We start from the raw sequence: 22,598 nt of genomic DNA, 5'->3' as shown, positions 1-22,598 counted from the left end.
GTGACGCTGCAAAGCAGTCAGGTAGCAAAGAAATTCTAGAAGAAGGCGAGGCCAAGCATAGTTTAACGGATACGGTGCGTAACAAGTGTTACTTCAGGTGTCGCCTGTCTAACGGAACTGTCATTTTAAAAGAAGACCTGCGACATTATCCTGTACCTGACTTTCCTGGAGAGAAAGTTAAAAAAAAGTGATTGTCATGCTTCTCCTGGAGTTGTGTTTTATCGCCGTGCTTTCTGGCAGCCAAGCTCAAAGTAAGTAGTTCATCAGCTTCAGCTGCGTCTTTGTGTCTTGATTACCGGTTCTATTAGTGTAGTTATTCAGTACCTAAATACTGTACCACTGCTTGACGTCAGTCGGTTGCCTTTGGTTGGTATATTTAAGAACTACAAACATAACGACTTGGACCCTGTTTATAATTGCTTTTTAATTCCTCATGGACTTACAGTATGAAGTCGTGGCAGGATAGACGAGTTTCGGGGGGGAGCTTATTTTAGTCTTTATCCGAGAATAGTGTTGTTAACAGACTACAACGGAATGTGTTCTTTATGGATGACTAGCGATGTCCTGTTTTATTCCTGCCATACCAGGGACGTTGTAACTAAAGCACACTTCTCAACAGTGGAAAGAGATACAGTAGCAATGGTTGTATTGGTATGGTACTGCGTCTAAAAGAGTAACTTTACCATACAGTACCTTATTAATTCTGCCTGAATGGTGTCTTCTGAATTGAGAGGTATATAGATACCATGAGTTATAAGCTCTAGAGAAATAGAGCAGAGGACTTGCTGAATACACTTCACAGTGTTGTAGAGTATACTGTACTGAAGGAGCAGGACACTCTGAAGGTTTGCTATGCTAAGCTGGTGTGCAAGGCACAGTTGTTCTAATTTAAACGAACATGTCTGTTTGATGTAGAGGGCGGGGTATGTACACTGCCCAGAGCACTAGGCCATGTTATGGTCAGTACAACAGAGAGCATTATTGCAGAAACTGAAACTGTCAGTGCAGCTATTCCTGTAGTCAGCCAAAATGCCCAATTCAATGATGGTCACAGCATAACACACGCATTGAAATCTAACAGTTGGTTATATTAAAATGTTACAGCTACTTCTGTGAAGCTCAGTCTTGACATTGTTTTAATGCCGCAGATCAGTGTTCAGTCAGTATTAAAGTGGCAACAGAATGCCAGTTAAAACATTGCTGTAACGTGAGATTTAATAAGGAAAAGGAAGAAAAAGGCCTCCTGTATAATTAAATCAGCCGCTGCTCCTCACAGCAACCTGAGAAGAGTATTGTTCTGAGCTGACCGAATGCAGGACAAGCCACACTGAGTTTCTGTGAAAGACAGTATCCGAGGACGTGTGATTGGAGTCCGTGTGTTGGATTAGGGAAGACAGTTCTCGGAAAGAGCTTGGAGGAAAACAAAAAAAAAAAAGGGCAAACTGGTTTTTCCGGCCTAGACAGTCGTTTCTTTCTTTTTTGTGTCCTTCAGACAGAAGCTAAGCCCAAATTCAGTACAACACTAGCACAAATAAACACCCAAGAATCATAGGATTCAGGTAATTAATTTCAAGATTTGTTAGTAAAAATGCAGTTCATAATAATTTATTTACCCTCAAGAAATGTATGTATGTCTTTGGTTCCTCATGGTCTTGTTAGGTCATAAAGCATGAAGTAGTTTCTTTACACCTTATCTGAAGGAATTGGAATACTTAAAGTCTTTTTCAAAATCTGTGTTGAAAAGAGAAAACAATGGTTTACTCAAGTTACCATTACCAAACAGTATCTGTGTCAGAACTGGCAATGTGTTAGATTTGTCCTAATGCTTTATAGCTCATTCGTACAGCATTAACAATAGATCCTGAAACATAACAAACATGGTTTCAAGATCTTGTGTTGTATAAAACAAGAAAGGTAGTTATCTTGTAGCTAGGATTCAGGAAGTTAAAGCTGAAATAATGTAACTGATTGAGGCAATGTCGAAACCCTCATTAGAAATCGTTCATTCACAATATTTTATTGTCATGAGCAAATCCTTCCTTCTGTTTAAATTGTATCTTCAAAACAGTTACTGACAGATCTGCAAAAATGTAAGTGACAAAAAACAAAATTGAATCTGATATTAGTGTTAAGGCTTCAAAATGTTTTATCAATGTGCTGCAAAGCGTTGTGCATCATAAATGTAATTTCTCCTTTCTCGCCCCAACACCTTCAAGGAGTCTGTTCAGAATCGTACCAGTCCTGTGTGATGCTTTTGCCCTGATCATGCATTGTGCTCACCTACTCGCCAGTTGCTCCAGCAATAATCATTTCTGACAATATTCCCCGAGGTATAAGTGGGAGAAAACGTGACAGGAAACTGAAAGACAGCGCAGTGCTTTGTGGCCCACTGCTGAAGCGCTGAAGCCAATATGTGCAACAGAGAGATATATCTCCTGTCTAATTAACTTACGGTAATTCAGCACTGAGGAGTCTTTTCATATATTTGTTTTATAGGATAGAAATGTCACAGAAAAATCCACGCAGGAAGATCAATATAGGTCCTATATTCCCTCATATTAATAGCATTGTAATGTGTAGTGAAATTATGCTGAGATGGCAAAGCACAGAGTAGTGCGATAAACCCGAATTAAACTATGGGAAACCATACTAAAGCAAACTGGAGCTGGTGAACACCTGCAAACATAGCCAAAAGACCATGTCAGGAGATAAACATGTAAGAAGCGATGGACAGAGTAGGCGGCACAAATATCCTTTTCAAGTGAGGTCTGTTTGTTTTCTGAGTGGCCCATATCACAGACTTTCATCACGTGCGAACTCAGGTCTGACTGTTCCTGCCTCCTACTGCAGCAGTCCCCTCAGTGGACTACGTGCCAGAGATCATTCCCATGAAACTGGCTGGCAGGCTCACCGGTACAACCTTCCTGCTGAGGCAGCCCCTGTGCTACTTCAGCAACCAGCAGGGCCTGAACTGCAGCCTCAGCACCTGTGAGATATGGCTAGCTGTTGCCAGAGAAGCAGGTAAGTGCTGTCTAGTTTCAAATTACACTTTTTCGCAGAAATAACCCAAAGAGCACGAGTTCCTTGCCTGGATTAATCTGAATCCCCTCCCCCATCCCTTTATAACAATTCTTCTTATATCCAATTGGATTTGTTTCATTTCTTTTTGATACCTGCAGAGCAGGGGCTCAGAAGTGCCAAGTATTATCCAATATAAATGTTTATTCTGTTACACCATGGAAAGTGTAACAAATGATCCTGTAAGCCATGTGGTAAAGATAAAGTGAAACACGGAAGTATGGCAAAACTGTGTGAAGAGTTATCTGGGAGAGTTATCTGGTAAAAGCATGCTAAACCTGGGAAACACTCTGGGGAATTGGGAAAAACTGAGATGTTTTATTGTGCTTAACATTTGCAAGGAGTTTTGCATTTGATGATAGGTGAACAGCTATCTCCAATGAATTTTGAGACCATTTAAAAACCAACTCCAACTACGTGGTTCACTGCCACAGAACCGTGACTTTTATAATTAACTAATACCATGCCTTTACCTGATTGAACTGTCAAGATAGCAGAACTAATTTCAGTGGGATCTCATGAAATAAATTTGCTCTCTATATCCATGGTTACAGCGAATGTTTCATTTTACTGATAAGGCAAAGGACATGGGTTCCTGTTCAAGATGCGCGCTTGTTGTTCATGGATAGCCCAAAGCAAAATATTTAATAATAAACACCCCTCTGAACGATATTGTTATGAAATAAGATTTCATCAGGAGAAGTGTGTAGGCTGGAGTGTACCCTGGTTGTTAGAGTACGAAGCGCACAGAGTGTGTGTACAACAGGGCTCAGTACACTGATCGAGTTACAGAAGTGATGTCACTCCTTTTGAAATAAGGACAGTGTGAATTTCTGCTAAAGCAAAGGACCTGGTTTATTGGTATGGCACGGAGTAATCTGCTGTCCAGGAAGTGGCTCTGTGCATACTCAGAGACGACAAGGAACGGGGATCAAATGCCAGCAGGGTCAGAGGGAGCTGTGGGATTGAATGCTAGTGTATAGCGAGGCTGGTACCAAGCAATGCAGTTGGAAGGAATGGAGCAAGCAGAATCAAATGCAGAATATCAATAGTGAGAGCTTGAGTTCAAAACCCCCTGGTTTGGGTGTCTAGATCCTTAATTACTACTTTGTGCCGACTAATTCTGATTTAACAGTAGAGTAATCATTGGTCTGGGTGATAAATTGGCATTCTGTCCAGTATGTAGTTTTGCTTTTCTCAATATGTTTCCAAAACAGGTTTTGGGTTATAATCCCCGTCTTCTGGAATAACCAGCCTGTTTCCTTGATCTAGAGACTATAAAGGACCCTCATTGAAAACAAACTGTAAAGGTTTAAGTAATGTCTCTGATTTGTGTGTGAAAGAGTACAGAGCCAGGCTGCCAACACAATAAAGTACCCCTCTCTGGAAATAAGTAAAATAAACTGTCTTCTTTTATGTGAATCTCATACACAACAACTATGAAACTAGCAAAAAAATGTTTTGGACTGTTTAACAAAGCGACTTCACCTGGGGCTATTGGCTTTCCGCACAGCTTGTGTTTGCTCTCTGCGTCCTTAAGCAGGAGTTAACAATTTCGATACGGACAAGGTCCAGCCCTCGTTCGACATCGTCAGCGCTTCTCCATATCCCGAGGCCTTCCAGAACAAGAACTACTACGTCACCAGACTGGGGGTCCAGAACAACTTCCTCTGTGCTGAGCTCCCCGGCATCAGGTATTTCCGAGTGGGAGCTGAAGGCAACTGCAGCACTCCCACCTGCAATGGAATTCTGCCTGCTGGCTCCACTGCCAGGTAAAATCCGTGTGGGATATTTCCAGTGTCACCCAAGAAGGGAGCACTGTTGTGGCTGTTGTGGTTAACTGTTCTCTTGTTAGCAGACCAAAATCAGGTCTGAAAAAAGTTAACCACACAGCCACAAGAGTCAGTAAGCTCATATGTGATTTTCTTTGTGTTTTCAGAGTGAAGTATCTTCTTTTTGACCCAGAGAACAGGAGAGTGTCCTACGAGACAAAATGGTCCTTTCCTATCACTCTCATATCATGTAACTACCTTTTTCACCTTATCCTACCTGTATGGTTGTTTTTTACCTCAATGCCTCTCCAGTATTCCGTGCACTAGATACACCTCGACTTGTTGTGGCCACTGAGACACAGTGTTTCCGAAATAGCAAATGAATTCTTCCAGTCTCTTACAGGTCGCCTTTTGCTGTAGAGCAATTCGCAGAGTACCAGCAAAGACACGGTGTGTCAAAAGTACAGTAGGACAACCACTAGATGGAACCGATGAGCAGTATTTAGTCTTTCTTTACATTCTGTCCAAGCCTATACATCCACATGGCAAATAATTCCATATATCAGGAATCTCTAAACGGCTACAAAGAGCTTTATTGGCATGACTGATGAGATACATTGCTGCCAAAGCATATACCGTACATTTAGCACAACATTTGCTGTAAAATTACATTAAAACAGACTGTAAGCATCCAGAAATATTTTAATCCACAGGAAACATTTTTGTCCAAAAAAGTAGATTTTCATTTGTGTTAAAAGTCCTTCTTGGTCTTTCAGATTTATGTACTGTACAAACATGCTCAGTTACACTAAGACCAGACACAGACAGTGTCTGTTCCAGAGGCTGTGACAGTAGATCACATACTGGGCTGCAGCTCTATTCAGTTTCCTCTCCCCTCCCCTGGTAGGACTGGAAGTTGTTCTGGGTTTAGATTTGTTATTTTAGGAAAGAATGTTTGTCTAATGCCAAAGTATTTCTTGCAGTGTAGCAGAAAGTGCATCTCTGTTTATGCTTCTCCCTGTTGGCAGTGGGAGCACAGTCTGTCCTCTCTGGGCAGCCATGTCTGTCTGTCGCCCAATTTCTATGGCCAGACTGTGGTCACTGAGCCTGTAGTTCGTCAGGGTCTCTTTCTCTCTGCTGTCTCTTAGCCTGGTCAGATACTCAGCTAACATGTATTGTCTTTTCTTGGTCCTAAAGCATTCCAGTTGTGTGTTGTGTTTGTGTGTGTGTGCGTCCCAGTAGGTAAGGCCCTGTTGTTTGGCTTAAGCCCAGATTTGATTAACGTTCATTTGTGTTGTTGCAGCTGTGCTGTCCTGGGGTTGGCTGTTGTCAGTCAGCTTCAGGATCAGCTGGTTAAAGGGGCTCTTCTCTGGGCTCAGCAGGGCCTTGTGGTGGTAGGTGGTCATCTCTCAGCAATGTGTCTGTGTCTACCACAGTGATGCCCAGCTCCTCCATTGATGATTGGACATGGAAGCGCTCTGGAGGGATGGTGGTCATCACAGTCATCACTTCCTGCCTGCTGGCCATCCTGCTGCTGCTGGTGGCAGCGCTGCTGCTGGGCGGGTGAGTCTTCAAGCTCCACTGCTCAAATGCTCACCCTGGTCTGGTGACTCAGCCCCGGGCTTGACCCGAATCTTTATGGTTTGAAACCAGCTATGTACTTTCAACAAGTCCTCATCATTTTTTACACAATTCCATTCAAGTACGCACCACTTTTTAGGGTGGAGCTTGTCGTTGTAACAACTGTCTGATGATGTGATACTTGCTCATCTATTTTCAGGTCTCTATTTCTGCTGCATCTGAACTCCTAATATCTGCAATGTGCCTGGCTCTCGTAGTGACACCATTTTTTTTTTATCCAGGTTTACTAGTGTCTGGCTTTAGGATTTAGATGTGAACTTCACTTTTCAATGTGCTGATCGTACTCAAACTTCACACAATCTGTCCCCACAGTTCAAGCGTCTTCAGCAAGAAGCAGGACATCACAACAGACCTGGTTCCTGGCTCATTCAGTGTCAGGAGGTACAGCACCCAACATAACGTCTACTCACAAGCATCTGGTATCTCTCCTCATCTCATCTGAACCCATCGCCTCATCCCCCAGGGAAGAATGGTGTGGTCCTCCAGCCTCCATTGGAAAGATGAGCTGTGTTCCATGGGATCACTGATCTTGTTTGGTTTAGTTAATCTTTGACTGGACAGTATTGACTGAAGATCATTCCCTGCCCACACTACATTATGTTAAATAGACAGTAGTTTATAAACATTTCCTTTAGCTGAACAACACTGCTGAACAACTCAATTGACATTTATCTTTCTCAGTCTATTCTGTAATGAACTTTCACCCCACTGAGTGACAGGGTGAACACTGACATTAAGTCACCATCAGTCATTGCTTATCAAAGCAGTTTTGGAAGTCTTGAAGCATGCTTTTAGCACATGCATTATTTGCTAACTATGTCAACTATGTTGCCAGTTTCTCAGTCTGTTGAGTTTCTGTCGTCACATGAAAGCACAAAAGATTGTGATGAGCAGGAACACACAGCAACGCTGCTCTTGATGGAGGAGTTTCCATGGTTACAAGAGCAGCAACTCTTGCTTCTTTTCCCAGCAAAATCCTGAGACTGAACCTGAGGGTTGTCAGCGTTTATCCCCTCACAATCTTATCTGCAGCCCTTGTAAAGTAGCTGCTTAGTGCCACTGGTTTCCAGTAATTTTCATTCTTTTACTCCACTTACTCAAAAAAGAACCAGAACAAACAAGGCTAATGACAACAACCAACAGCTGAAGACATTTTGGCGCAAGACAGTTCTGAGTTGGACCAGTGATGTTAATGGAGCTCTAACAAACATCTGGGAGGGACGAGGGCAGCCAGATTAATTCAACTCCCGCAACCACACGTCACCCTCTCCTCTTCCTCACTCATTTTGCAAAACTCCTCCACCTCATCTCCATCTTGCAGATACCCACTGGGGCATGGGGGTCCCGTGCTATAGCCGGCTAGTCGGCCCTCAGCCAAGCTGGTTAAACCAAGCTTCCACAAACTCAATAAACGATTGTACTTTCACACAATTTACGGCTGCTCTCATTCCTCGTGAACACAAAGTTATTCCACATACCTGATAAGACTCCTCTATGCACTACAGATACATGCATATTTAAGTATGCTGTTGCCTATCTCAGCTTTCTTCCTCTTTGGGTATCTTCAGAACTCAACGTCTTGCCTAAGACAACCTTGGAAGACATTCCATTGCTGTTTCTGGATTGCCAACTGTTTTCCTAAGGCCTCTAATATAAAAAAAGGTTTTTAGGAATGGGTGAGTGATTTTAATCAGTGCATGTATCAATCAATCCTGTTGTTTATCTAAGTACTAGTCTATACCAAGTACCATCTCAGGCAGAAATTGTATCCGGTTGTAGATAGAGTACTTTGAGGTTGCCAGTCAGACCATGTGTTCCAATGCCAGGTGGCCACATGCTCACAGATAACATTCAGATGCTTTATATTGTTTATTTTAGGAGCTGTAAATAATGTCCTTTTAAATGTGAATAAATATTTTTCAGATTTATCTAGTGTGACTGTTATTCAAGGCAGAATGTTTCGGCTTAGGATATTTCCTGATTCCTGTTTTCATATCTTCGCCAGGCGTCATGTCGAAATCCCGTCCTTCAATCAGCAAAAGAGGGCAAGATTTATAAACCTGTGTATAATGAGAAAAGAAAGCTCTCCCTCCCAGTATTTAAATTAAGCCCTTTAAAGTCTCAATACCCTCATCTACCGTATCACTCCTTGTAAAGTACTAGGGAAAGATTTTAATTCTCATTAGAAAAGAAATGACTAGACTACCTAAAAGATACCTACTGAATGTACAGTAGCCGACTTTTAAAATAATAGTTTTACATTGAAACGAATCACTTTGGAGGTGGGGAAAGGTAAAGTTGCAGGTAAATGTTGATTTTTATTATTTCTATGTATTTTTATGTGAAGCCGGCAAAATGTTTTTCTTCTTTTCCAATCCGGAATCGCCAATTGTTAATCTCTTTACTCTCTGGCAAGGAAGATGTTTCAAAATGCAAACCCATTTCAGTCATTCAGATGTGCACCGCAGTGAGCACCCCCTGGAAAAATGGCCAGCAGTTTGCTCCAATAACCCAGCCCACCTTGAGCTTGCTTTCCTTCCAGATCTCATTTTGTTGCGAGCATTTCCTAATGGTCCCATTTGTTCAGGCACCTTATCTCTGCATTCACATGGGCTCTGTGTAATGAAACTGTCTGAGCCTTAGAAATTCAAACACTCACAGCTTCCCTAAGGCTTCCCCAACAGGGCTTTGCTGGAGTGACTGAGGCCTTTTTTTAGTGTTAATGAGTCTCCTGTCTTGACAGATAGACCTCAGGAAATCACGTTTTTTTTTTTGTCATGATTAAATTGTGTACAACAGTGAGACGTGAAGGACATAAAACTCTGTGTTAGCAGCCCCACTGAACAACAGAAGTAGGCTGTTTCTGTAGGACTGAGATAACTGTCCTGTAAATTTGTAGTGACTCTTGATTTGGAAAATGGGTTACTTGTGAGTCTGCCCTGATCTGCAGTAAAAACCATATTACAAATCCAAAATAAAGCATTTTTCAGCAAATAAAAGGTGTACTCAACAATTTTTTATTACAAGGAATAAAGCAGGAGATATCTCCAGAATTCTACACCCCAGGGCAAAATACTTTGGAAAACGCTATACTTTCAAATAGCTGTGACTCATTTCCAAAAACTCCAGAAACCTTCAGGTTGACATACAGTACAGACGTTGTCTGAGAAACGGTCCGCGAAGAAAGGCAAGACTCCACGCAAAAGGCTGCCTTCCCTTCGGAGAGACACGCCCGTGCGTATTTGTAATCGTGCTTGCGGCTGGAGAGTGGAGGTTGAACCGGCGGCTGCGGTCTGCTGTGCTCTCCTCCTTCCCCGGAGCAGTCTCACAGCAGCCTCGGCTCGCGGTTTGTGTGGTAGAGCGAAAGGTCATGCTTTTGGCACCGAGCTGTGCTCTGCAGTTCCAGAACGCCCTGGCCCGGAACACTGGAAATCCTGGCAGGCCCTCTGCCTCCCTTCATGGGATCAGCGCATATACAATTGCTCACCTGTTGAAAAACATTAAATAGCACAAACCTCCTCTTATCACAGAAAAGCACACAAGCAGGTTGGCTTGACAATAAGGTAGCTCCTGGTATTATTTTTTTTTACTAATGAGAACTGTAGCCCATGTCCTGTTGTACATTTGAAGTTTGGGATTATCAGTATAAAACCAGCTTTGTCTTGGCGCGGATACCTTCCCCTGTCCATTTCCAGTCTGCTCGTCCTGGCAAAGAGAGCTGAGCTGTTGGATGAAGGACTGTTGGACACGGCTACCTCTGGATCCGTTTGTCCCCTGGTCCCCCAGTAGAAGGAGCTGGCCTTAGCAACTCTAAACGATGCACACAACACAACACAGAGAGGTCAGCCAAGGAGGGAAGGATCTCTCGCAGTTCGCGAGAAGCGCCGAGTTCAAGTGCGGACATTTAAGACTGAGCAGAGGCCGCGACACAGGTGCGCCTCAACACTGCTTGTCAGATTGTGCTTGCAATTAAAATCGAGAAAAGCGACAGGCTGTCACTGGGGTCCTGTCCGAACTCGTGTGATAGACCGACAGTATTGTTCAAAAATGAGTGTACCGTTCAGTGGGAGAGCCCTCTGTATGAATTTGAAGTATAATACTATCCATGTAATCTATGATCTTGTTGTGAAAACTGTTTTAGAAAATATACTGTAGTCACACTTTGCCATTCTCTACTTAAAACAAAATGAACAAACAGGCTTTTGCGATTTACTTAATTTTGTACGATTTTATGTAGATTTGACTCAATTACAGTTTTACAAAGGGCAACAAATATATTCAACTGAATAATTTCTTAAATGTAATGTACTTTTAATCGAGACATTCTCCTACATTGAACAAAACTGTTTCGTTGACTAACGGGATTTTTATTCTGAAAGGTTTTCCTCCTGTGAAATAGGAATCGTCAAGGCTTGAAACGTCAGGGAAATGACAGAACTACAAATCCCAGCATGACCAGCGCCAACGTCAGAGCCGGCCAATCAGATTTCTCACAGGCAGAGCGGTTGTGCTGCGATTGGAATATTTCAATGTTTCCTCTGGGCATCAGCCGCAGTGCTAGTGGAATGAAAATAATTTGACACATTGAGCAGTGTAGTCCCAGCACAGCAAATCGCTACAGTGCGAGAGTACGGAGAGGACCTGTTTCTGGAAGACAGCATCCCATTAGCAAAGCTGTTGTTTCTCTTGTCTTTATAAAGGGGTGCACTGAAGCCCTGATATCGTTCCACAATTCGCACCAGACGCACCAAAAAAGTAGTATTCCCCCCCAGGTAGTGATTTTCGGCTGCACGAGCATACCGGATTAGTACAAATGGCAAAACGCAGTACTTTATTTATCCGAATTGTGGAAGGGAAGAATTTACCTGTGAAGGACATGTAAGTAAATGACGTCCGTTCTTCTTTTGAAAATTAGTTATTTGACATGGAAGCTAAACCAATTTATGTCGTTTTTGTCTACCCCAGAGTGCGTTTTACTGACACACCTTCTATAGTGAAATGCACGGGACACGTACAATGAATAAGGTTTGCTGAGACAAGGGTCAAGGTGCAGATTTGCAGGTTTATATCGTTAAATCGCACTTTTCATCAGGACAAAATCATGTACTGTAGGTATTGTCCCGTACTGTACGTGTTATCCTAAGGTAAAGGCGTGATTTAGTGCAGGGAATCTTGCACATTTTGCACTTTTCGTGCATAGCAGAATTTATTTCCACGTTAGTGCACCTAGGCAAAATGATGATAACAGAAACAAAGGCTTTATTTGATCTCAGAAGACGAGCTGTATTACGTACGTAACACGACAAAAACCTATAGGTTTCTAATAGACAACGAGGACATCTAGGATATTCTCTTAAGGGCAGTAGAACACGAAATAAAAAAATACGTCGAATACGTGCTGTAAGTTTGTTTCAGGCACTATAATGTATGGTGATTTGGTATGGAATAAGTACGTATATATTGATTTTCTCGTGCTGTGACTTTACATCTGGGTTATTTTACCGTTATTGCGATTCTGTCTTCAATGTCATGCGAGACGAGGGGCGCGCTGCCGTTTCACTGTTCTTTCCCAGTTTCATGTTTGTCCGTGTGCATGTCGGGGTGTCTTGGACATTTCTTTTGAGAACAGGTGTACTCTCCCAAGACACCCCGATTTTCGTTTGCTAAGGGAACCACAGTCAGTGGGTGAACATTTAACGTCTCAGCAATAACGCTGAAAGTTCAATGGATTGGATTTACAGTAGGTGACGTCCGTATGTGGCGCTGTACTGTATAGTACCTTTTTTATAATAAAATAGCCATGTCTGTTACCATTGCTAGTTTTTTTGTTGCTTCCTTGTGTCTAATCAAATTACAGACACTCCTGTAAGTACTACAAAGCATGAGGTTGCTTTTAGCTTTCGTCTTGGGTTCTACGTACACAAAGTTGGCTCAGTGAGGTGTTGGAGCACGGCAGGTTTCGTACTGGTTAACATACTGCACTGAGAAGTACTGAAACAAAGCATTTCGTGTTTTTGACGTCCTGTTGACTATATTCTTTAACTCTCCCTATTCTTTAGGTGAAAGTGTTGACTTCCACTACTCTATGTGTGTGGAGGTGGGGTATCTGATTATACAGCAAAACATGAAAACTGCTATGCTCTTGATTATGTTTTTTTATATGTTAAACAAAGGGCTTTTTGCTTTTGGTGCCACAAAAATCTTTCTGTATGTACAGTATTAATCCAGTCTTAATTAGTCCCTTTATCGGAGTCTTTTGTATGCTGTGTTGCAGCAGTACGAAAGAGTCACCTGATTACATAGGACACCAATTGTGGGGTTTCTGGGAAAGATTCCTCCATGATCAAGCCTTAACATCTGTATAGCAAAAGCATGTATCTTTACTCAGTGTGACTCAGTAGCACTGATCAAACAGGGATTCAGTCTCACTGTTTTTTCACACTCTTGCAGGATTACAAATACCACTAAAATGTGCCAGTATGTTCACAATGTACTCACTAAACTAAACATCACCCTCAGTTTCTAAACCATACCTTTGTTTTGACCACTGAAGCAGGTGAGTTGTTCAGTCAGGTAGTTTAGAGATACACAGCAATTCCCAAGAACCCCACAAGGTCATTCCAGCCTTAATTGAACAAATTAACTTACTAAATTGAACTCACACAAACCCAAACCTTTACACATTGATGATTAAGGGTGACTTGGTGTTTGTGTCCCCTAGTCTGTGAATATGTTCACAGCAGAGGTGGTAACCTAGTCATTACATGCTATTATATTGGGCATTTGTGAGAAGAGATGTGGGCATAATGATTTTCACTCCACATTCCCTTGGCACATCGTTTGTCCCTCTCCTGGGAGCATAGTCTGGTGCGGCATTTCCCGACGTCCTCCAATCTTTGTTAAAGAAACAATTAGCGCAGCGAGTTCTCTGTGAATCACCAGGCTAATTTATGTGTGCTTTATTACTGTCAGGGTGAACCATGGAAATGAGGTTATAAATCCTTCTAATGACTCCCACAGTGCACATCCCAGAAGAATAAGATTTCACTTGGGGAGAAACGCGGCATTTACAATCCCTCTCCCAGACTCTTCAACAGACATGGAATGAGACGTAGGGAGGTTCTTCCCCTACTTCTATGAGGCTGTGCTTCAGGCAGTCTGTGTGCAGGCGAGTCAGGTTATGTGGAAGCATGTCATCACTTCCAAGGCACTGATAAGCAAAATCATCCTTTTCATCAGAAATACTGTCCTATTAGTTGGAAGTGCTAAGATGCAGTGTTTTTTATTATGTGGAATCCTGTGAAACTGACATTTTCCAGGGAAAACAAGGGACACCTTTGTTTTAAACCGGAATAAGTTTAGGTAACTGAGTTCGTTATTCGGAAAAAATCCTTTACCATTTTAACTGTGGAGTTAATGAAAAACTGTCATCATGAATAAGGTCATACATTTTCAAGGGGTGGAAGTGGTAACGATTTATTTTCAAATGTTTCCATAAAAAAAGGAACATCAGCTGTTTGCTTTCCTTTTGGACTCTCGGGGCCTTACACCAAAGTGCCTGAAGTATGTCACTGAGCTGTTGGTGAAAGGATGTGTCTAAATCAGCACTACTTGCTTGGTGTGTCATTTTACACTACTTTTCATATCCTGTTTTGCATGTCCTGTTTGATTTATTTGTCCATTTCCTTCCTCAAACATAATTTGCTCCCATTAAATAATAGTCTTAACTATTATTTGAAGTTTAGGAGATAAAGAAAGTAAAGATATAAAACAGCTCCATACAGATCTTGCAGACCCAAAAGTGGAGAGTAACGTAGGGAGCTCTACGTAGGTGTAGAGCATAGCATAAGTGTTAAGCACCATTTAAAGGTTTTATTCCTGGCCGATAAACTTGCTCTGTTGAAGACATGTTGTCTTCTTTGTAAGCTGCTGTACGTATGTGCAAATCACCTGTTCTGGTTTCCTCTTGTAGTCCAAAGGCAAACTGGTAGGTTAATTGGCTCCTGGGAAAGTTGTCTCTGGTATGAGTGTCTGCGTGCCCTGCAGTGGACAGGCATCCCATCCAGGGGGTATGTCACCTTGCACCAGTTGCTTGCCGGATTAGGCTCCGGCTCCCCCAGCACACCTGTACTGGGTTAATGGATGGTTGGATTTATGTGTTGCGATATGGGGACAAGAAAGAGAACCAGCCAGGAATAAGGTGCATGTGGAACTGTGAATGCTAATGAGCTGCTCCTTTAATTAAGAGATTCATTCAGAAAACAGCACAGCAAACTCTTGGAGTTTATGACTGCAGACCCAAGGGCAGTGCCTGCGATTTTTTCACCCGAGTTTGATGTATAAACACATGATGCAGTCTGCCTTTTTCTGTGCAGCCAGGGGAAAGCGGGGGTAGGGGAAGAAAAGAGGAGACAGGGGGAGAGAGCTGAAAGAGCCTGCCTCCCTGGGCTGACCTTTCTGGGGCTTTAGAGGAGCAGTGTCTGGTGTCCTGGGTGCGGCTGTGAAGTTCAGCAGCGTCCAGGTCTGACTTTGAACTGCCAGGCTGCAAAGGCCGCTCTGATTCCCACTGCTCAGAGTGGAGACACGTACTGTACAGTCGGTGCCAGGTGCCCTTTCCGCACATTCCCGGAAAGTGAGATCCATACGCTACCGTCACTTTGTTCCTGGGAGATCTGAAAAGTAGCCTTTTCTCCAGATGCTAAACTTCGCCATCATCTCACTGGTAGCAACACCCTCCAGAGAATCCCTGGCAGAAAAGACAACTCACCTTTCCTTCACTGCTGTTGAGCCAGTGAGCAAGAAGGGTCATTTGTAAGAACGGTGCAGTTTGTGTGTTAAAGAGGGTTGAAAGCAGAGACTGGCTGAGCTGAGCCCAGTGCCCATGGGGCTTACCACATCTGGAGACTCAGTTACCAGTATATTGGAAACCAACATATCTGCTGAAAAACTATTCTTGAATTAAGTAATTAACTGCAAAACCGTTTTTTCGTTCATATTGGCTATGAGTTTTGTAGATGAAGTCCACCCACACCTACAGTGTAGCATCTGTTTATAACAGTTCCTGTTATTTTTACCTATGTAATATTATACTCATGCTTAACTACTACTGGAGGGTAGCATCTTATATACATTTTAAAAGTAGTTTTTGGCATGATTAAAACCTATGGGTACAGAAAGGAAATGTTGCCTTTTCTGGTGTTACTTTATTAAAAATGCTTTAGTGTATTGTTTATTTCTATTGTTTATGTATTAATATTTTTACACAAATACAAAATACTAATAAATTAGATATAGATATTTATAAATTAAATGTGTTACCACTCTATCAATATTGAATGTTCTATTGATTTTAATAGCTGATAGAAGCCTGGAAAGAGTGAGTGAACTGTGTGGAGTTGTGGGGCAGTACATTGGACTTGCCCCACCCATTCATTGGAAACTATTCACACAGATAACATTTGCGTGTCTTCACTGAGATGAGGGGTTATTAGGGGTTATCAGGGATACACACTCCAGCACAGCCCTGACATCATGGGTGAGCTCAGCCTCATAACAAGGGTGCGTTTAGGGACCTGGAGAGGTATAAAAGAGCTATTTGATTGGTTAATTGATGAATTAGCCGATCGTTTGGTTGGGTGGTTGGTTGGTTAAATTGTGAAAATATATTATATTATATGATTTATATAATCATATTCTCTAATATGTTCTTTTACAACCAGCTTGCTGTGTATATGCCCAGAGCCTTAAATAGCGTTAAGTGTCACTAGAACTATTTTCTGCTGAGATTTGAAACCTTATGCTTGATTCTTGACAATAAGGCAGGAAACTTGACGGAGTGTCAGAAAATGAGTATTTTCATGTGTGTTGTGAGCTCTGGAAGTAGGCACCTCTTCTCTTTGGAAGGCTGACTCAGAATACTGTCTCACAGTTGTGCTCCCAGCTGTCTGAACACCAGTTATAGTGTTGCTAAGTTGCTTTCAGTCAGAAGTGATTCATGTCATCAGCCATTTGACTGTGAGGTCTAAATGAAAAAGCAGAAATCTAACAGGAATAACAAAAACCTATCCCTTTCATTTTGTTCTCCATCAGTTCCTCTTAGTTTTTTTGTGCAGTTGTATTAGCTCGAAATTAGCACTTGGTGGAAGCCATCAGACAGTCATAAATAAAAGTTTAGTTCCATTAAGTGAGAAAAATATGTATCATTCTTTAAATAAATCCACTTTTAAATTTACTAGATGGATCTCTGTGTTTTGCCCTGTGTTTCATTTGATAGCTGTAGTCAAAATTAACTGCTTCACCAATCAGATTTTAATACTTTGGCAAAAACTGATACAACATTTTTGAGCTGATTATTGGACTGTGAGTGTCCCCCACTGGAACTGGATTTTCACGAAAGACAATGACGAGACTGACCATTGACCAGTTTCTCATTAAAGTCTGTTTTCTCTGTAGCACTGGGAGCAGTGATCCCTACTGTGTTGTACGGATCGATAATGAGGCCATTATAAGGTAAGTGTAAGACAGGGGATGTGGTTTGTGTGCATTGTTGTGATGCCTAAACTCACCATTTCCTTGGTTTTCGTGGTGTGGTGAATCTAGTTGCACAATACAGTTCTCACATAGAATTTCCTGTGCCTTTAATTAGATCTGAATTAAGGGTAGCAACATAATCAATGAAAAATGTTTCCTAAATGAAATAAAACAATATATTTAAATTATCTATCAGAATTCATCAGCTTTTGAATATTTCATTTAAGAATTAATGTAAGAAGGTAAAGCTGTGTGATGGTGCAGTGGTAAGCATTGCAGTGGTGGGATCATGGGTTCAGTTCTGGCCCTGGGGTGCTGTCTGAGTGAGGTTATTTTCTATCCCTTTATTATTGAGCTCTACTAGACTATTTCTACTATTCTGTTCTACTCTATGCTTCTGGTTTTCACACTTTACACTGTACTTGGGTCAATTAATAAATAAAATATTTCACCTGCTAAGAATGTTTCCCTAGAGGTGTGCTCTTAGGTCGATGAAGCTATGAGCACACACTCAACAATGAAAAACACTAATTCAGCAGTTTGTGCTGATTAAACTTTGAGCCAAACAAAGTAAGCAAAAAAACACACTCCCTCTTCATTAATGGTTAACTTATGACCTCTCTGGGCATTACTTGTGTTGTTTGCTAATGTTAACTAGAGTGTGCTGGTAGATTCCGTACTAAATGGTTTAATAACATTTTGACTTTTCCATTCATGGTCTTTTCCACATTGATCCTGTTTATGATGAAAGTTTACGAGTAGACATTAATTCCTTAATGAAAAAGCTGCTTGGAATGTAGTTTCAAGCTGCATCTGTGCATTTTGAGTTGCCATGGCTTGAACAAACAGATAATAAAAACATTTCAACCACTGCTTTCTTGGAAAGGGGTGAAGATGTTGTTTAAATGCCAAATACAACATAGTGCGGTTGTTAATAACTTATCGGCATAGATTAAAGATATGTCATGTCCTTTTCTGACCTCCCCACAGCAAAGATTGAAAACCAGAATTTTTCCATTGGCATGTTCACTTGAGTGGAAAACTGGATAAATGCGCTCAGGCTTCCCAAAGTTTTCCAACTTGTGGCTGTGACTGTTAGTGTTATTTCTGGGATTCGTCCATTGACAAGGTCCTTCCATAGCTCTGCATGGATCCCACAGCCGCTTGGGAAAATCGCAGGTTCAAAGCCAGGCTGTGCCACCAGACAACAGGAGCCCCCATGACAGGCCAAGGACTATGTGTGGCAGGTACAGTGTAGAGTTGACGAAGAGGTCTGAACCACAGTTGTCCTCCTGGGCCAACTTCTGTGAGTCAGATGTTCTCCCCTTTATTCCAAGCTTTGTGCCGTCAAGGCTCACACTGGGAAGAAAACCATGGTTTAGTAATCAAAGGCATTTGTTATTCTCTTTGATATTTTATCCATCCATTTTCTAAACTGTTTTATTCAGTACAGGGTCAGGGGCGAGCCAGAGCCTAACCTGGAAAACAAAGGGCACAAGGCAGGGTACACCCTGGACAGGAGGCCAGTCCATCACAGGACAGACAGGCACAGACACCCCCAACCAGGTCCAACTTTGCAGAAGCCACTTATCCTGCCAGTACAGTATGTCTTTGGACTGTGAGAGGAAACTGGAGCACCCAAAGGAAACCCACAGGAACACAGGGAGAACATACAAACTCCACACTGACAACACCCCAGAAATGGAACCCAGGGCTGTAGGGCAGCAGTGCTGACCACTGTGCCACTGCGACACCATTTCATATTTCATGTGGAATTTTGCCATTGCAGGCGGTTTCTCCAATTTGCCAACCAGCTTCATTCTCTCTCTTCCTTACAGGACGGCGACGATTTGGAAGACACTCTCTCCGTTTTGGGGCGAGGAATATAATGTGCACCTTCCTCCATCCTTTCACACAGTGTCCTTCCACGTTCTGGATGAGGATTCCCTCAGGTACGGCCTCCACCCCTGGCCACCGATTCCTCGGATTTAGCCGAGCGTTGTACCAGAGGGCATTTGAGCAGGGTTTTTGTGATGTAACCTGTCAAATAACGATGGAGGCCATAAACAATAAAAGAAAACCACTGCAGTGTGGTAGTTTATGGAGTATCTTACCATTAGGGAGGATTCTGACTTAGAGGTGTTCAGGATTAGTCCCACAGACAGCAGCTTCACAATTAACCTACTGTTTTGCCTTTTTTTTTAAATTAGTGTAGTGACACTTTAATTTAACATAGCAATAGTTATTTAATAAACATTAAATTAGAGGTACCCAGACTGTGATAGTTAAACATCTGATTCATTTTGTCTTCCAGCCGAGATGATGTCATTGGAAAGGTGTCCATCACAAAGGAAGCTCTGGCCGCCAAGCCGCAAGGTGAGGACGTCCTGACAAAGAAACTTAAGACGCTTAGAAAAGGCCACTGGGTCAGCCTGTATTTTTGACTGCTTATTGACCCAAGAGCCTCATTAAGATGTACCTTCACCTGTGTCATTAAGCTATCCTGTGGATTATGGAGGATGACTCAGTAGCTCCAGAATCTGCCTCTCCGTGCTCGTGCCCACCATGCGATTTGCTTTGTTCCAGTTACCAAATGTGAGTTTTGTGTTGGTCACCAGTGTGGCGCAGTGGTTAGCATTGCAGCCCTGCAGCTCTGCGGCTCTGGATTCAATTCCTGGGGTGTTGTCCCACAGTCCAAAAACACACAAGTAGATAAATTGGATCGGGGAAATTGGCCCTAGTGTGAGTGTCTGCATGCTTGTGTGTGTGTGCGTGCCGTGTGGTGGACTGGTGTAACGATCAGGGTGTGTCCTGCCCTGCTCCTATTGCTTGCCGGGATAGGGTCCAGCTCACCCATTAGCCAAAATTGGAAGAAGCAGTAAGCATATGGCTGGAGATTTGTGTTGTTATTTTGGAGGCTGGCAGGGTGAATTATTTGAAACTTTTCTGGAGTATTTTGTTGGCTTCATTTAGCCCCATTCCAAGCAAAATCATCCAGTTTCTCTGAGTCTGAAGCATATAATTAGGATTGATAACCTACTGAAGACCTTAAGGTAATAGAAGTATAGTGATCCATTTTCCCTGAATCATCCTGTGTGGTACAGGGCAATAATTGAAGAGACTGTTCTAAATTCGGCATGACCTTTCCTTAACTCGGTTCAGTGCCTTGAGCCACTTACTGTATGTCTCTGTTATGCAGAGTCTGTATTATTCCAACAGTTGTCTTTAAAAATCTGGTATCATGTGAGAAAATCTGACAGAAGGTTTTCTTATGCACCCAGGTGCACATTTTTCAATCAGATATCTGCTCCAGCCGCTTCTTGAAGGAACCCAGGGAGTCGACTTCAGCAGCATGGCTGTCTAGGTTGTTTCATACTCCCACAACCCTTTGGGTTAAGAGGTTCCTCCTGTTTGCAGTTTTAAATGCACTTCTGCTGGTTATCCTTTTGTTGGTGTTTCACTGTTTGTTCTGAACAAATCCATGTTGTTGATTTTGCCCACACTTTTGAGGATTTGAGGATGTGAGAGGCCCACATTTGATTCAGTGTTGAAGGTTTTGAACTGTAATACACAGCTAGTCATTTTACACCCTTGTGGTTTATTATAAGGTCACTTCAATTAGGGGACTATCTTGGGTGATACTGAATGCACATAACGGTGCTCATACTTCGTCAGAAAAACAACAACAGTTTTACTAAATCTGTTCGCGTTTACCTCTGAGTGAGTAACCGTCGCTGACAAGGCTAGGAAGTGGTGACTCACTGGGATTAAGGAAGCAGCAGTGTCAGATCTTGACCTAACGATTCCTGCACGCTGGGACTGACATACCGACTGACTCAGGCCACAGTGGGGACATCCAATATTGTGACGAGTTTGGAAAGAGAAGAATTAGGGCATGCTCACAGCTATCCCTCTGGTGCTGACTGGAAGTGTGAATGTGTCTCTGGCTGGGATAAATGTTTGTTTTTCCCCTAATTTAATCTGATTTGTGCCACATATGTCATTAATTCCACTATGTGCTATGTACCTCTAATGCATCAGCTCTTCCAGTTTAACTAAAGACACTTGTTTACACATAAGAATAAGATTATGTGCTAATCTGAAAAATTAACTCTTTGACTTTGCTGTTTTATCTGAAATTACAGGGTCCTCACTGTGCTGACTTGCCTGTAGTGTTAAAAACACTCTCCTGTTCATACAGTAAATGTCTACATTTGTTTGAAACAGTAAACTACTGTATGAAAGTCACCCTTTTGAGCTGGGTCATATTAGCAGGGTATCCAGCTGTTACCACAAGCGCCGGTTGCGAACGGAGATGGTGGAGCTGCAGGTGTGCCCTTTTGAAGGGCACCCAGCTGGGGATAGCTGGCGCTCATAGTTACCAAAGGTCATACCCAGTGTGCGTGAGTGGGCGAAGTTGCTCATTTCATTTGAACATTTTTAATGGAAGACTCAGACAACTCTGAAACTCCGATCACCCCACCCATGTACAGAGCCTGTTCATTATTATTTTTTAATTTATTTGGCTGATGCTTTTCTGTAAGGTGACAAAGCATTAGAGTAACCAAAACACGTTATTTATACGAGGTAGAGCAGAATGGTGGTGAGGTTGTTTGCTCTGCTGTCATAGATCTTGGATCCTAAATGGAAGTTATTAACTATTTTCTGGAGGGATAACAACGACAAGTCAGTCTTACCTAGCTGCACCTAATCACCAGTATCACCAAACTATGTAGACTGATCTCAAATACCCCCTTTCGCATTCGTCTCAAGCATCTCTCCTCTGTCCCATCTCCACCCAGCTGGTTCTCTCAGTCTGAATGGGTTCAAGCCTCCTTGTGCTGTGGCCATTAGGCTGCCCATTAACCAAGGGGGTTAAGACAAGCTTTTCTCACAAATTAATCCAGCCATTCAGAAAGCATTCAATCATTGAATGTTGTTGTCCCTCGTGAAGATTTGGTCTCCATGTATTCTGGACACTCCACTCAAAGCACTTTACAGGTAATGGGGATCCCCTCCACCAACACCAGTGTGCAGCCCCACCTGGATGATGCAACAGCAGCCATAGTGCGCCACTCCGCTCATCACACATCAGCTCACCAGCTAACCACAATTGTAACCACTGTGCTATCATGCCACCCCTCTAGATTTATCTTCCGTACATTTAGTATTATAGTTTCAGTGTTATTATTAGTACACAGCAAAAATCACAAACCCTTTCACTTCCCCCAATACTTGTGCTTTTCACAGATTCATACTTATCGCAAGCTTAGTGTTTGTGTCCTAACTGTGTTTTGATCTCAGGGCTGGACGGCTGGGTGAGTCTGACTGAGATCGACCCGGATGAGGAGGTGCAAGGGGAGATCCACTTGCAAATTGCAGTGCTGGGGGACCAGGGAGCCCGAAAACTTCGCTGTCAGGTCTTTGAGGCCAGGTGTGTTTGACCTCCCTGAGCCCTTAAAATAAAGCATTTTAGCAAACCAAGGTAGAATTAAATATAGCATATCTTAACACAGAATGTCTATTTTGAGAATTCAGTGTTAATTTCTTATGAATTATACATTTTGTAATAGTTAT

General features: G+C 42.3%; 2 protein-coding genes across 8 annotated transcripts in view; both read left to right on the top strand.

The window, feature by feature from the left end:
• The first annotated feature begins 47 nt into the window (after positions 1 to 47).
• On the top strand, positions 48 to 8,419 carry LOC148643640 (uroplakin-3b-like). Of its 4 annotated transcripts, XM_088616387.1 has the most exons (7): positions 94 to 251; positions 1,493 to 1,559; positions 2,851 to 3,021; positions 4,619 to 4,850; positions 5,018 to 5,100; positions 6,287 to 6,413; positions 6,804 to 8,419. In XM_088616387.1, exons 3-7 carry the CDS (start codon positions 2,889 to 2,891, stop codon positions 6,931 to 6,933), a joined length of 705 nt encoding a protein of 234 aa, XP_088472513.1. In that variant the 5' UTR covers positions 94 to 251; positions 1,493 to 1,559; positions 2,851 to 2,888; the 3' UTR covers positions 6,934 to 8,419. The 4 variants fall into 4 exon arrangements, with proteins under 4 accessions (XP_088472512.1, XP_088472511.1, XP_088472510.1 ...); XM_088616386.1 differs by lacking the exon at positions 1,493 to 1,559 and having other exon boundaries at positions 48 to 251; positions 2,854 to 3,021; XM_088616385.1 differs by lacking the exon at positions 1,493 to 1,559 and having other exon boundaries at positions 48 to 251; positions 4,622 to 4,850.
• Positions 8,420 to 11,022: 2,603 nt separating this feature from the next.
• rasa4 (RAS p21 protein activator 4) overlaps positions 11,023 to 22,598 on the top strand; it is a 29,877-nt gene continuing 18,301 nt past the window's right edge. For 3 of the 4 annotated variants that reach the window (XM_088615627.1, XM_088615626.1, XM_088615625.1), the window contains exons 1-5: positions 11,023 to 11,369; positions 16,944 to 17,000; positions 18,860 to 18,973; positions 19,336 to 19,397; positions 22,326 to 22,455. In XM_088615627.1, the coding sequence (XP_088471753.1) occupies positions 11,305 to 11,369; positions 16,944 to 17,000; positions 18,860 to 18,973; positions 19,336 to 19,397; positions 22,326 to 22,455 (428 nt within the window). In that variant the 5' untranslated portion in view covers positions 11,023 to 11,304. The remainder of the gene's footprint in view (positions 11,370 to 16,943; positions 17,001 to 18,859; positions 18,974 to 19,335; positions 19,398 to 22,325; positions 22,456 to 22,598) is intronic. The other variant, XM_088615628.1, reaches the window with a different exon arrangement.

The sequence above is a fragment of the Lepisosteus platostomus genome, chromosome 22, assembly GCF_059453375.1.
Source record: "Lepisosteus platostomus isolate fLepPlt1 chromosome 22, fLepPlt1.hap1, whole genome shotgun sequence".
Classification (NCBI taxonomy): Eukaryota; Metazoa; Chordata; class Actinopteri; order Semionotiformes; family Lepisosteidae; genus Lepisosteus; species Lepisosteus platostomus.
The sequence above is the reverse complement of the archived record's forward strand: the minus strand, read 5'-3'. Positions and strand labels throughout refer to the sequence as shown.

Excerpts from the sequence above, each read along its gene's own strand:
- LOC148643640 (XM_088616384.1), top strand. The coding sequence starts at position 197 with ATGCTTCTCCTGGAGTTGTGTTTTATCGCCGTGCTTTCTGGCAGCCAA. Across the intron at positions 4,851-5,017 it reads CCTGCTGGCTCCACTGCCAG|AGTGAAGTATCTTCTTTTTG; the intron begins GTAAAATCCGTG and ends TTGTGTTTTCAG. Across the intron at positions 5,101-6,286 it reads TCCTATCACTCTCATATCAT|TGATGCCCAGCTCCTCCATT; the intron begins GTAACTACCTTT and ends TGTCTACCACAG.